The sequence below is a fragment of the Orussus abietinus genome, unplaced genomic scaffold, assembly GCF_000612105.2.
Source record: "Orussus abietinus isolate OABI.00-Male unplaced genomic scaffold, Oabi_2.0 scaffold44, whole genome shotgun sequence".
Classification (NCBI taxonomy): Eukaryota; Metazoa; Arthropoda; class Insecta; order Hymenoptera; family Orussidae; genus Orussus; species Orussus abietinus.
The window spans coordinates 100,536-116,542 of record NW_019394518.1 but is presented as its reverse complement, the minus strand read 5'-3'; the positions used below and the strand labels follow the sequence as shown (position 1 = coordinate 116,542).

The 16,007-nt window shown below is 46.9% G+C and overlaps 1 protein-coding gene across 1 annotated transcript in view; it reads left to right on the top strand.

Annotated features, from left to right (window-relative positions):
- The window catches only part of LOC105698954 (cyclic nucleotide-gated cation channel alpha-3), a 99,090-nt gene continuing 83,083 nt past the window's right edge, over positions 1 to 16,007 (top strand). The window contains exon 1 of the mRNA XM_012423614.1: positions 1 to 334. Within this exon, the coding sequence (XP_012279037.1) occupies positions 1 to 334 (334 nt within the window). The remainder of the gene's footprint in view (positions 335 to 16,007) is intronic.

Sequence of the window (16,007 nt, the reverse complement as noted above, 5' to 3'; positions counted from 1 at the left end):
ATGTCCTCGGGCGCCAAGCGGCTGGTGCAGTCGCTCCGGGGCCGCAGCGGGGGTAGGAGCGGCGGCGGCGGCGGCGGCCGGACCGACGGCGACGGGGGCGGGGGCGGCGGCGGGCCCACCACCAGCGCTACCCGTCTCTGCCACTACGATAGCGGCCACGAGCTCGACGAGATCTCCGTCGTAGGCGGCGCCAGAGGGAACGAGGGGCTCACCACTCCCACCACCCCCTGCCACTGTAGCATCCTGAAATACGACAGCAGACAGACGCTCTACAGCATCGCCGGCTCCGTGCCCCCCGCGCCGGCAGCCCCCCTCCACAGGAGCGTCCCTGCCGGTGAGTCTTATTTTCACACGTCTTCCGCCCTTGCCGATTTTACCCTTAACGCCTTCACTGCCAAAACAAATTACGAGGATACCACTGAGGCGGTTACCGGTCACTGGTTGACCACCGTGACAGGCAACGCGTTAACATCGGGGAAACGTAGCTACGCGTTAAGGCGTTGTAGAATTCCATCGCAATTCCAAGCGGATTCTGTAGAAACCTCACATGCGGCTCGCCGAGAGACAATAACGCAATCAGCGTCACTGTCGGTGACCATTCTCCACCTAGAAACCCGGTCGTTGCTACCGTTTTAAACTCGGATTTTAAAAAAATTCCCAGATACTGATGGGACCTTGGGAATTATCTAATGACTTCAGGGATTCATATTTTGCATAATTAAAAAAAAAAAAAGGTAAAATTAGAGATTTCATTAACTATGCACAGGTGGTATACATTTAGAGTGTACCTCCCTTTGGACGTGTTAGGCAGAACATTGATGGTCAAATCGAGTTTAGTTCCAGCAATGGACTCTTTTGACACAGCGAGGAAGTTTTTACGGAGGAACGCGGAGCCCCTTGTCACCTAGGAACTTACGCAACCGTTTATCTCCCGTAATCGCGAGTTGGACCGAAAGTAGGTAGGAGGGAACGAGAAAAAACGGATATCTCCTCGCACGGTCCCCGTGCACGCAAATACGAAACAAGGTCTTCGGGCAGTCGCGACGCTGCCAAGCGCGGGGGTGAAGTCTCGCCAAGTTGGGGATAAGTTGGCCCAAGTTGCGCGCCAAGTTCCACCGGGGCGACGGAACGCAGAACGCGAGAGCTCGGGGGTGAGAGAGAGGGGAGGGGCGGCACGGTCGATTAGGGTTCTCAGCGCGAAACTGGCGTATCGCTGCCATTTCTCTTCGGCACTCCGCCAGCCTTGAGAGCGAGCAAGCGACGGGGGCAAGAAGGACGGAGCGAGGCGGAAGAAGGAAGAGAGAAAAAGAGGGGAAGCTCGAAAATGCTCTTAGATATATAGACTCGTGGATTAATCGCTGAGACACGCTACGCCGAAAGTGGCGCGCGGTTCGCATTATCAGCCCCCGTTAACGCCCCCCCTTTTTCTCAATCTCTCTCGAAAAATCTCGGCTTGGGAGTCCTTTTGACGTTCAATTTGTTTTCCCAAGCCGGTTCGATTTTTTAATTTTTATCCGAGAGATTAGGCCCCCAGAAATGTTGGGATCTCCCGAAAGCTGCCGAGCAACTCGAGGGGGGATCCGAGAAGTACCGAGGGCAGGGTATTACGTTGTTTCGGGCGTGAAACGACGGTAACTCACCTTTCCCGGGTGAACCTCCCCTGCGGGTCCCTTGTCGGAATCCCTCCGAGGTACCAGGACCACGCGCTCGGCTCCGACTCCCGAGTGGGAATAAAGGGCGCAGGTCCCGCGCGGCCTTTTATAGGAGCCCGGTGCCCGCGAGCGGCCCGCGGCGGACCAATCAGGAGCGCGCTCCCTCGGCGGCCCATGTGGGGGGAGGGTCCCTCGTAGGGTCCCGACTTCGCGGCAAGCGTGGGCTCTCACTACCCCCTCGGCCGCCGGCGACGTCGGACCTCCGTTACGCGCTACGAGCAGCGCCGGTCTCCGGCACCGTGAACGCTTTCATGAATATCATTAATACATCGAAATGAATATGCACCGCGCGCGGGCCCTGCGTTGCCGGGATGCGTTCCACGGCGCAGTCGAGGCAGCAACCGCCGGTCGGGGAGTTTGCGGACGCCGAACTCTGCTCCGGGCGAGGCAAGTGTCGCGTCGCCACTCTGGGGAACGACCTGACCGAGAGAACGGCGGACCGCTGCGGCCATATATCCAGACGAGTGATAGGTTAGTTAGATTAACTGCAAATATCTAAATGCGCATTGGGAGTATAATAGACCTGACAGTGACGACAGTCTGAGTACTCGGACTAATATTCACTGTTCGAAACGCTGAAAGCGAAACAGCGCTTTAAGGTGTATGAAAATGTCATATATATAAATAAACATTAATTTTATTATATATTATATTATATTATATTTTATTATATATTATATTTAAACCTAAGACCAGTAATCAGTGAGTCGGTCGATCAGTACTCGATAGACATGAAGTTTCGGAATACACATTTAGAAGTGGTGTAACGTGTTTTGCATGTTTTAACGTCTGCACTTAGCACGTCAAATCCAAAGTTAATGTTACGTCTATTCTGCGTTCACTGAATTACCGCTGAAATTGGTGAGATGAACGTCGATTGTAAATTCACCATTACATATTCGTGATAAGCGACTACGTATTCAGTGTGTTAGTAAAAATCTCTAGAATAAACTAAACTCGCAATCGTCATATAAATGTTACACTCTGAACATTAAAGGGAATCATTCATAAATCGCTGATTATTCTTTAGATTATCGTAAAACGACGCGTTACGTTGAAATGCACATTTAATCTCGATTAGGAACAAACGCCTCGAAAACTGACGCTCAAAGTATTTCATATAAACCTTGTATTTAATGTAGAAAAAAATGATCCGTGCGCGATTAACGTTCAGTTTTTTCGTTTTCATTGAGGAGCGTAAGAGGAAAGTCGGTAAACCAGGAAAATTGGTAGCCAGAGAACGATCGGAACTTTCGGATCGACCTGACGTGTATATCTATATCTACAACTCGTGACAGGAAACACAGACATCCAATATAGACCCGCGTTCGATAAGCAAATATATGTATGTATATATATACATATATACACGGATCCATCTCCTGATTAGGCGATTTCCTGAATCCACGGCGAGGCGTTCGCGACAATAGTCGTTAGCTGGATGTTCCGCAGTATTTCGGGGACGCGGGTCAGCGGCGTCGCGACGCCACACCCGGCGAGAGAATAACCTAACGACGCGCGTTGTCTCCGGGCGGCGCGTGATCGAGTCCGCGGACACGAGTGCAACTTCCCGATGAATGGGATGCACCAGGCGCATCCAGGGTCTCCCTATTCAGGGCCCCGAGTGCTCCCTCGTTAGGCGAATCCGCGAATCTGCGAACAAGCCGCTGAAACTCGATCAAACCCCTGTAGACGGGCGGAGGGCTTTCGGGATCCGCATTTTCCGTAATTTCTCCGGAGCTTCGGGGGATTTGTTAAATTCCCGGCCGCAAAATTGATTCTACCCTCGCGGGCGCGCCCACGTGGGCGAAGCCCGGGGAGCAGGGAGGACTTTAAATGAGTAGTTGGACGCGCACAAAGGAAAGCTTATATGAGATGTTCCTTACAGAGATTGGGCCCCTGTGAACCTTTGTAATGCCCGCGAGGACGAGCCCTCCCTGAATATGTAAGTGACTCCCTGACGTTTAGTTAGGGCGAACTCTAAAAGGGGGAGTTTTACGCCATTTCCGGCCGCTCGTTACGGGTAAGTAAAAAATTCGCGGTTCCGGGCGGCTTGCAGGAGGGAGGTCGCTTTGGGCTCTTGTAACGAAGCGTTATTTATCCACTGCCAAAAAGGTACAGAGAGGGACGTGAATGCCTTCTCGTGGTTCACTGACGGCGTCAGATCTGCGGGGAAGGCATTCGTGTCCGACCGTGCACCTACCCCTGAATGTGCAATTCTTTTTTTTTTTTGAGGGGGAGAATTTGGTACGAGGGGCGAGTTCGCGGGAAAATGAAAAATTGAAAACTTCTGGTTTCGACTGAAAAATTCTCGCGGTTTCGGCACGCGTGACGGTGCATCGCATCGGGGGAGTTTTTCGGACGTATCTCGGTTGGGCCGCGCCGGAATAGATTGCATCCCCTGCTTGGGGGTGGTGTCGACGTAGCTTCCTCCATCTCCATGTTGGAGGAAGCTGTGTTGCTGCATTCTCGAGATACCCCCATACATGCAGGTTTCCCTCCGAGCCGTAAACGCGGATAATCTGTAAATAATAACGAAGCTGCGAGCTACCTTGAAAATTGTGCCTCCACCAAGATGGGAGAAGAAAATCACTAGCGATCGCGGTGCGGTACAAGATTTATCGTCCAATCGGAAACTCACCCTCGGACGAGACGACGAATCCCGGGGTTGACGTTCGAGGGATGAAACCTACGTATGCGCCGATTGCTCTTCTCCGGTTCAATACTGGGCAAATTGAAGGGGGCTTCGATCGATTGGTCGCGCCCTATAATAAGCGTTGTATAAATCCCTTCGATATCACCGCTAGACGGTTAAATTGAAACTTGAGCCGGAAGGTAAAATGAAATTTAACAAAAATTTATGCCGAAGTGCCTGCGTTCGGTGTGTTAAAATAACGACCCAAGAGTCAACTTGTCGCGACGTTTAATAAGCATCACACCCTACTCGGTAAAAATTGCAAGATTTAAAAATAAGAATCGCGCGGTTCTGAAACCACATCCATCGTTTAGAATAACGTATAGAAATAGAGATTCAAGTTTGGCTTAAAATACGTACGAATATTTGTTAATAATTATTAGTAATCTCCTTTCATTATGCTAAAGAATATACCTATACGTGGTTATGGGATATGCATAACTTTGATTTTTACGTGTCGCCGTTTTTTTTTTGTTTTTTTTTATAAGCAGCCTATAAATTCCTTCCGTGTTGCCGCTTAGAATTGAAATTGGAACTTGAATCGGAGAGTGAAACGAAATTTAGCCAGAAATTTATGTTCAACCACAAGAGTCGATACATCAGCGCTCTGACAATTAGTCGATGAAGAGTCAACTCACTGACTAAGTAGCGCCTTTATTTTCGCCTAATCGGGTGGTGCGTAACCAGAGGTAATTGTGCTTTTCGGTTTTCCGGGCCAACTGGAACCGTTTTGGTGTTCGCCGAGCACGTTAAATAGATAGATGCGCCCACCCGGTGCATTTGCTCTCGTTGTTACCCGTGAATGAAAACATCAGCGAGGATGCGTTAATTAGCGGTACTTGCGGATCGCGCGTGAAAGGACGCCCACTGGTTGAAACAGTGCTTGGTTTTAAACTGCGTAGGCCATTGCACCGACCAGTTTTTTCAGGGCTCGTTATTTTTTCATTATTTCTACGAGCTTGATTTACTTACCTGGGAGCGGTTCGCCGCCCATTCGGCCAAATATAAATAACATCTCGGAATAATGCATCCGGACACACGTGATGGTACTTTTTATTACCCTCCCGAAATCCACAAAAATGTCCGTATAAAAATGTCATAACTGAAATTATTCACCGAATGAACGAAACGTTCCTACATCGGAAGACTGGAAAAGCCTAGAAATGACATAAAGGTTATGTATCCCCTCTGAGACGCGATAGGTAATTCTCCTCGTTCGATCTTTCTGTCTTTTTATTGCCAAATTATCGGTATGTAAAATATGCCAAATATTTTGTATTATGTCATCGATGGATTTGACACATTAATTTGTCTTTTAATGCCGATTCAGCCTTAACGGGCGATTTAATTGGCGCCCTAGGTGTCCCTGTTATCGACGACGGGACTATTAGGGATCTTTAATCAGCATTTAATCCGCGTGCGTTATCACGCTAATCAGGTCGGCCCGATTCGCCTCAAGCCATTTGGAGATATCATCGAACCTCGAACCGGCCGAAGATCCGATTCCGGTACGATCCGAATGCCAGATTATCTTCCGTGCCCGGTTCTCAGGGGTTACCGACACTACCGATATTATCGCAATCGATCCGACGATTTGGGTTAATCCACGGTATCACCGTAGAAGTTTAGTTACGGTGATAACGCGACGGCCAATCCGACGCCCAGCACCGGGACGCTCGTGCCCATAAGCTGTCCCATCCTGTCCGGATTGGGTCGTCGTCGGGACTTGAGTAGGTGTTATCGAATGATTGTGCGGCGTGCGATAATTAGGTACTCACAGGTACCGCCTAAATGCGCGAGGTCAACGTAACCGGGTCCCATAGATCCTTTAAGTAATAATTGTCAACGTAACACCGTACGTCTTTTTCCTCTTTTTCGAATAATTGAATTACGAAGACGTACTAGTGGATGAATTTGGTAGATTTCGGAGTAAATGTCAACGTCATTTCGAATTTTACTTTCGAGTTCAATAAGAGCGTTTCTTACGTGTTTTCATGTTAATTTCGAAGGTACTTCTCATCAGATGTGAAGATTTTTAAATAAAATTTTGAATGGAGCCTTTTCACCTCGAGTTTATATAGAAACACGCAACATATTAAGGGCGTTACATTCATTCTGAACATTTTATAATTCGATGCGTACATCGAAACGGTACCAAGGGTGCTCGAGATTATTAAAGTAACACCGTAATTATTTTTCTCATACACTTAATTACGAAGACACACGGGATGACGTTTGTAAACTTCGGAGTAAGCGACAACGTCATTAGAAATATTATTTTCGAGGGTTTCTTACGTGTAATATTAATTTCGAAGGAAGTCCTTATCAGAACTCAAGACTTTTAAATAGAATTTTGAAAGGGGCGTATTCACCTCGAGTGCATATAGAAAATTCACGTAGCATAAGAAGTGTACTACATTTATTCTGAACATTTTATAATTCAATGCTTACATCGCAATGCCGTATCCGCGGGTGGGTACGCGAACTTGTACATTTAAGCACTGGAGGGGTACTTGTACCGCCGACACGGCCAAACTTACCCGAAGTTTCGCGAGCAAGTCGCGAATGGAAAAACGGGCGAGTCGGCGGCTGCAGGAGTCACACCTTTTGTTACGGGATAATTAAAAGATAATTAACCGGAGTCCGTTCTTTTCTCCGCTGACTATCGTACCGCAGTGCGGCCTGCTTCTCTTTCTTTCCCCCGCAGTCGGTGCCCCCTCCGTTCCACCCCCACCCCCCCTCGTCTCTTTTTTCCGTGCTATTTTATCCCCTCTCATTAGGGTGCTTTCGGTTTCTGCTTCCTCCCTCTCTGTAGAGAGAGCTTACTTTTTCTCTTGCCTCTTCTACTTTCCCCCGATCCCGAAAAAAACTAGCCTCTCTCTATTCCCTCGTCTCTGTCGGCCAACAGACGAGTAATTAGTCGACAATTAGGAGAATCCACGCGTTCACTTCCGAAATGCACCCGCGGCGGATTATTTTCCATCGCGAAACTCGCGTACTACCTGATAACGATTCTCGCGGTGGCGACTCCGATAACGCTCACTTCAGGAACTGAGATCTCGACGCTAATCAAAATCTCACATATCGAATTGTGATCTACTTCGTTACGGATCGAACCTATCAGAGAAAGTCGATTGCGAATTAAAATCAAATGATTCTTAGACGTACAATATTTCTGTAAATATTGCGATAGAATCAATATTGGAGTAAACGGGGATTATTCCTCGATGGTCTGACATATCGGAAGATATCGAGATCTCGTCACCGTTTCTAATTTACTATGCAAGCGCTTTTAACAGATATCGATATCGGTGGTACGATTCGAACCTGCAAGGTATGGCTTCTTTTTTCTGTTTTTTTTTTTTTTTTCGTGAATTGCTAAAATGTTCTTTATTCATTTCGGACGGTCTCGGGTCGGTGCTCTCCCGCTCGTAGTTTTGTATAAATTCTTCGGGTTCGCGATTAAATAAATATCGAGCGTGGAGTCCCCCCGGCAGAGTGCAGCCCGTGCTGCGCCAAAGTGCATAGCCGATGCAAGCTCGCAACTCCTATGAACTTTGAGAGACGGGGGGAGAGCGCCTCTGGCCGAGAGAGAGCGTTCCACCGCGACGTTAAATTCGGAATCCAGTGACGTCAGCCGATCCCCGCGTCATTCGGCGAGACTCGGAGGGAAATATTGCGCCGGGCATTTCACGCGACGCGCCGGCGCTCGAGAAAAGTGCACCCTTCCTTTGGGGTCGGAAAAAAACGCACCCCCGCCGCGTCGGCGCGGCCGCGCGGAGGGGGAGTGACGCGTGCACCGGGACGCTTCCTTTTTATTTATACGTCTCGCATCGATACCCGCGACTATTTTTCATATTTAACCACGGGCTCGGCTACTCTCGTTTCGATCGCTCCTCTCTTTCTCTCCGTTTTTTTTTTCTTTCACGAGAGAAAAAAGAATCCTGCGGAAACTCGGCGGTTCCGCGCGCGGATTGAGGAACGTCAACGTTCGTGCGCAAAGCGAATCTCGGTGACGAGTTTCGGATTTTTTCGGCCGGTGCTTTCGTATCGGAAGTATTGGGAAATATTAAGAAGACGGCCCCTCGAATAAATAAATATATAAATAAATATATTATACATTGTAATTCGCCCCAGGAAAGAGGAGGAAATTAATCGAGAGATCGGCAACTGGCCGAAGAGAGGTTTCCAGGGGACGCTATTTTCTCAGAAAATTCTATCCTTCGTGAGATCGATCACATTTAGTCTTTTAACAATGTTGATTAATCCACGTGATAAGCTTTCACTCGAATAATTGCACATACATATTGTTGGCTGAGTTAGATTTCTTTCAATCAACCGACTTTAGTCCTCGGTGCATTACCTAAATATCGAGGATCGGTGTGAACAAATGAAGGAAATAATCATTTTGAAAACTGTAAAGAAGTTCATGGGGAGTTATCAGTAATTTGCCGGAAATGGTATCTTTCGGGCGTTGATTATTTTTATCAGTGCTGATTAAACGACGTCCACTTTCCTCGCGGAATGCTTTCTGGGGGTAGAACTCTCCGCCCGGTTTCGAAAGTAATTTTTCACGGGAGTTTTATTCAGCCGCGGGTTGTTCCGCGAGCAATGAGACACCCATCCGGTCGCAGGGCAAGAGGAATCTCCCCAGGAGTTTGACGCGAGCTCGATTTATTTCTCGTTTCGGGGGATGCAGCCCTCACGGGAGATATCACTCTTTCGCTAGGCGCCGACACTTCCGGGTGCCGCGAGGCGGAAATGCCGCCGAGCCGACTCGATTCGATGGGAGTAGTCACTTCCGGTCCCGCTAAACTTTGCCTGGAATAACGTTTCTGTTTTTTCTTTCTATTGTCCCGGAGACTGGAAACTATCGAGAGGTGGTTTGCCTGATATCGAACGGGCCATTTAGAGTGTACCACTAAATTACTCACTGGAGCAGACGCGATATCTAGACAAATTTATTTACGACAATCTCCTAGATAATCCTGGAATTATCCTTAATCACTTTTCCTTTTCATGATCCACCCATGTCAATTTCCTACAATTCTTTCAAATCCACCGGGAAAATAGATTAGTTTACTGAAAGGAATACAAACTGTTGACATGAATATCGTTGCCTGAATCATATATATTTGCAATGAAGAATTATATTGCTGAGGAGAAACATTGACGTTGGTTTAAACGAATTTTGTTTACTCAATCTGACATTTCTTTGATCGCAGGATTTTGTCGCAGCAGTCCATGCCGTTTTGAGTCAACTTACTTTTCTTTTCTCAGCGTAAGGTTAAATGATTATCAGAGGGGTTTAAGATATTTATTATATTATTATTTAATATTGGGTGGTTTTAAAAAAAAGTTACGTACAACGTCGACGGTAATTAATGCTTTGTTAATCACGTGTTTTCCTTTGTGCGAATTCCTGGTACACCTTGCCTGCTGGAAACCGAGTAATTCGGGGAGTTTCGCAGGATATAGGGTGGATGCGCAATGTTATGGAAATCCTAGTTGAATATTGTCCGCTCGGCTATTCAGAGATTTAAATACAACGGTCACCGGTGTCCTCCCTGTTCTACGGCAGAGTTGGCCATACGAACACCGGTGTTCGCCTTGACAAGGAATATGTTAAGAGTTGCTTGTTCGCGATGATACGTTCTCGCCGGATTACGCACAAACGATGCGTCCCGGTCCCACCGGCGTACACCGGAAAATTTATCAAACCCCGAAAAACTCTGCAAATAAATCTCCTCTCGCTGTAATAAATCGCAAAATTACCCTCTCCCGGTGAAATCGAATCACGTTATCATTTACACCGGCCAAAGGGGGATTTTTCGCCGCGCTCCTGTAAACGCGCCTGTCAAGTAATTTCGAATAAATTTCATTCCGCCATAATAAATTGCAGCATGAGGATCTCGGGGTCCGGAAAATCCATATAGAATTTACGCCGACGAGTTTAAACGGCGATTTTTCGGGGGAGGGTTTCCGCGTCGGGAATTCGCATAACCCGGTTGACCGAAATCACGATTCGTTTTCGACGCTCCTGGGAAAGTAGAGGGAATTCGTTAAGCCTGGGGAACGTCGCGACGCCGGCTCTCCCCAGGTCCCGGTTCGTTTACATTAATCTGCCGTCGTGTGGCACCTCGGCGTCCCGGATTCACCGACCCCGACGCCGTCCGCAACGGCGGCGACGGCCGCCCCAGCGTCGTCGCAATTTCCTCCCCGAGGCGTCCTCGCGGCCCGACCCCGGACGGGCGGCGTCTTCCGCCCCCTCGCACGCGAATTAATTTTACCCCCGGAATTTCATTTCACCCCGACGCTCGGCGTCGCCGCGCCACGCGGCCCCACGTTTTCACTCGGGGCCCTTTAGCAAAAGTGCAGGCGTTTGAGACACATCTTCGACTATCGATGACGTTCCTTGTGACAATTCTTTTTTTTTTTTTTAAACACTGTCTTCACATGCGGTGATTATCTAAAATAAAGAGGAGAAAATCATGGTAGAATTACTTTGTCTTGGAAAATGAGAATGATTATAGACTACGTGCGTGTACACTAAAAATGTACGTTTGCATGAGTTCGCATGCATGGGTTTTGAATTTTGTGATATTTTGTCGTAAATTGTTTATATTAGGTTCTTAAATTAGAAAACGGGTATATTAAATACATTTATGCACGTACTGGAAATTTAGTATACAGTATTTGAATGAAATTCTAATACGTCTGATACATTTATTATAGTTCTACAGTATTAACTGGGTAGATAAGAAAAAAGAATGTACGTGTCGCCATTCTCAGAGGTGGTATTTTAAAGGGAGGGAATTAGGTCCTTTCTCGAAGAATTATATAAATTATATCTTTGAAATTATTACGCAGCGAGATTTCTTTTTCATGTTCAGTTATTACCGGGATTCTCTCTAGTTCGAAACTTCAATTCGGATCCCAAGGTAATAATACCGTGTAATTACTATCGGGGATTTACTGTCGAAAGGAGGGTGGAGGGTAATTATCGCCGAACAGTTCTTGATCTTTAACGGCCCCTTGAACGGTGCAATTCGTAAATGTATATAAGTTCACCTCGCGGTACGATAAAGTTCTCAGCGTGGAGGCAACAGGTAGAAACCGAAAGTGAAATCCCAATTCGGAAAAAGGATACTACTAGAAGGTAAAAATTGTTGGTAACTACCAATTGATCTAAAATCATAAAGATTCTTATACAAATATGAGTTGTTTAATTAACAGCATTAATTATCACTATTACGTATAAAATTATCATTATTATTGGAAAAATTATAAGCTCCAAATTAGAAATACCCCATATCTGTCTTCTCTCTTAACATTGAATTATTTCTTTATCGCGTTTCAATAATAATTTAATTTAATTACGTTTTCAACGATATACATTTCAGTCCCGGATTAAGTTATCTAATTATGTTATCGAAGTGAACACACGTCCCAGGGGAGATGTCGTTCCTCGACCTCGAAATCCGCTCAAAGTTCCTTGTCGTACGTACTGTAAAGCTGGATTAGCTTGCATTACATCGCGACACGAGCCTCTTTGTAAGTTGGCCCGTCCAAAGGGGTAATAAAGTCAGGGTACGATAATATTATCATTGCGCGTGCGGCAAGTTAGCCGATAAGTAGCCAGACCGGAAGCTCATGGGCTTCCCGAAGGTACCCGGAAATTTATACGGCAGAAGGGCGGAGGGTTATAAATGTTGCATTACCCCCTCGACATCCCCCTGTCCTGCCTTCGCAACCCCCGAAATTCTCTTATCCATTCGCAGGCCTTCTTGGGCCGAGTTTATTCCCCGATTTCCTTCCGCGTACTTTCTACTCCAAAACTTCGTAACTCCATTTTCTCGCCTTGTTAAGCGTTAGACCCTTTCGACCCCCTAATCCCTGTACGACTGTACACGACCGAGTACTACATGAGTACTTTATAAATGTCACAAGGACACTCATAAATTATATTGAATGAAATATTACAAAGAATTCAATTTGTTATGCCTGTATAGTATCCTGAATTATACGCACCTTTGATTGGGAAGATTTTTTCATTTCGCGAGGAGAAATGGAGTAAATCCTGGTTGCAAGGATTCTTGTTCCGTTATGTAGGTACGACTCGACGGCGACGAGTCGCTCGTGAAACTTCATTAAGTTAAATAACAATAGGTCCCGACGTTCGATAGACTCCGAAGTATGCGTAATCTCCGGCTGAATGGCACGATATTGAATTCCTAATTCTGCTTTCCTTCAAATCGAGTTTCCGCGTCTCCGCGTAATAAAAAGCTCCGTCGCGAACAATTTCCCCGCCTCGACGGCTTCGCCCCGTAACGAATGAATCGAGTTTATTTATCGTGGCCGTTGTTTGATCCCGTTCCCGGGGCGGCATCGACCCTACATAAATCCCGGGTACCTCTCCCTGACGACACTTCGGTAAATTCCGAAAGCTCGATCTCGCGAGAGCCTACTTCGTCGCCTTTAACGCTGCATCGGTCCCTCTGCATCGCGAGTCGCTTCGACGGTTGGAAATCGTTAAAAATAAATTCATCCTCGAGAGAGAGTACTCATTTCCCTTTACCTCTCTGTACCCATCTGCGTGATTAATTCCCGATATTACACCGATATCGTAACCAGAGAAAAACATGTGCAGGCACTGCACGGTGGGACAGGTGGATCTGGTGGATTTATAACAGCCATCCTGCAATGACACTCTCCGAAGCAAAAGTATCATACAAATGAGAAATAAAAGGAATCAACGACGGAAGAATCAAACAAGTAAAATCGTAATAAATTCTTAGTAACCCTCAGGGGAAGGATCGCCATCGAGCTACTTAGAAATAAAAAATAAACCCGCAGGGAATTGACCAAGCAGATTCCGCCAATATGGCGGCCGCCATCTTGCCGTAACATTCTCAAAAACGAGATTACCTGCGATTCTTTTTGCAGTTTCAAATTCGGTCTTCCTTCGGGGTCCTTTTCGACACTTTTGCAGGAGTGATCTCGCGCGTCTTTTTTTTTCCCCCTTTTCTTCCTTTTCGGTGCGAGACAAGATACCGAAACAGGGGAAGCCCGGAAGTCACGGGCGTCTTCCGTTGCGCCGACGCCGACGTCAACGAAGACGCCGACGCCGGCGGGTAAGGCAGGATGTGCACTGGCATTCTGCCACGCTACATTCGACATTACCGACAGATTCGCCATGAGATTCCACGCTGTGATTGGCCGGCGGCCAGGACGCATCAGCATCCCTTCCTCGGTCCTGGCATTCGGCCGGGGTGCGGCGTCCGCATTCGGGGCGGTACGTGCGATCGCGTCCCCCGCTATCGGCTCGTATCTGCTCTCGCAGTTTCGGCCCCGGGGGAGATCTTAACTTATTTCAAAATACACCGAGCCCGGGTCCAAGCCCGATAAGCCACCCACCGAGCATATTTATATTGCGCTCGCGTTTATTCCGGGCATCGCCGATATACGGGGCATAAAGGAAATATCCCGGCCGCCTCTAACGCGCCGGGAAATTTTTGCATATTCTGCCCAACATTCCCTGGAATAGTTATTCCTCGGAATAATTAAAATCCTTAACATTGAAAATATTTCCCGGTTACATGCCTAGAGGTTCAAATCCATGATAAGGGCACTGGTCTGTAGATACGATACGTCGATCCTGTAATCTCGTTTTTAAATATACGTTGATTTACAATTGTTTCGAGACGTATCCCTTGACCACCGTGATGTAATTTGTATAGTATATTACGCAAAAGGCGCAGGAATATTAGATCCGATACATCTCCCTCTGTAGTTATTTACAAGACTCTGAAATCTGAATTCCTGAAACATATTCGCGGGACGTATCGAATACTTTTTCTAGACAATTGACATGTACTCTTTGTATATTCGAGGTGTTACGGAACTTGTGGGCACCCTTCCTCCCGTTTAATAACACTTTCACTCGTCGTATGTGTACGTTATGCATGTATACATGTGATTTCCCGTACGTGTTACCTTAGATGTACATGCATGCGTTTATGTTCTGTATGTGCATCCGAAGTAATACGTGCGTTGTATGTGTGTAGGCTTGATTTAATGCGTATATAGGTGCGTCGGGTGCAGCCGCCGAATCCTCGCCCTTCGACAAACCACCCCCTGGATTCCTCCTCCTTGACCGGCGTCAATCCGTTTCGCCAATCGGGATACGTCGAATGGATCCCCCTTCCCTTTCCCCCGCAGGACCCCCGCAGGACCCCCCACAGGATCTCCCCGCGGAATGTCAGCTTTCGAAGGGATCTGCGTACCGAGATTGCCTGATTCCGGATATTTCATTAGTCCAACCTAACGAGTCGATACTCCATTCTATGCGAAATCCGCCCTCTACGGAATTCACGGTTACACCCTTTCCGCCATTAGCTTTTTTTTTCCCACGATGCATCCGCATTGTTTCCCTGCTGTATACGCACTGCGGTTGCAGCTCGCCGCAGCACAATCGCGCGGAATGGGCCCCTTTCAGAAGCCGAACAATTATATGGATCGAGGGTTTCAAAAATAGGGCGCATCCAGTTTGGACAAAAATAAGAGGGCATTGTATGGTTTCGTCGGTTTATAATTGTTGGTTTTCATCTCGATTCGACGCTATCGATCGATGGCTGATTTTTAATTTAAATATGAATATCGTATCGATGTGTCTGTACCGTAACCGTAGACGCAAAGCCATTTTGATATATCCTGAGTAACGCAGCTCATAATTTTTCCTGGATTCAGGGATTTATTATCGATGTCCCGAAAATATTCCTTATTACGTGGAGCTGAACATGTTTAGTTAATTTATTGACATTTCGGAGCCTTTAATAGGGCTTGAAATTAATTTTGCAGATATTAAGATACCCTAGATGGGAGTAATATCGTAAATGTACAGAAGACATTTAGAGTTTATATTCTCAGAGGCCTGTATTTCTTTTTGAAAATTTCCATTCTCTTATCTCGAGGTCCAGAATCCCCTTTTTAAAATTTACATTCTCTCGTCTCGAGTCTCAGAATTCCCTGGTAGTTTCGGGATTTGGAACCCTCTAAACAGGAGGCACTCCCGCTGAATTTGGTACTAGCACCATAAATTCGGACGCATTAGCAATATACACCCCAAGAAAACTATGCGCCTGCTAGAATCCGCGGATGAGCCGTATTTCTGAGCGATTTACGAGCGCGGGAGGATTCAGGAGCGAATATTTATGGATTATGTGAACATTCGCTCTCGAGCGCTCGGGACGGAGCGAAATGAAATTTGAAGCCCTTCGCGTCGGAATTCATTGATGTCCGCCATCGTAAAACTACTCGTTACGCGACCAGCCATCGATCAATTTTGTATTATATTTTCCGCGTCGCCACGGAAAACGCCGATCCGCGTCAAGCGTTTTTCCCCGAGAACACGTCGACGTCAAAATCCCGCGTTCGAACGTTCAAATGTTCAGAATATAATGCATTTTTGCGATTCCCGAAGAGATTGAATCCTACCAGCCAGCTTAAAGCGTCAGGGAAAAAAAATCAGCCGCAGGACTTGCAAGCCCTCCATCAAATTTACCTTACGATAGATTACGGTTCACTCGTATACCTACTTC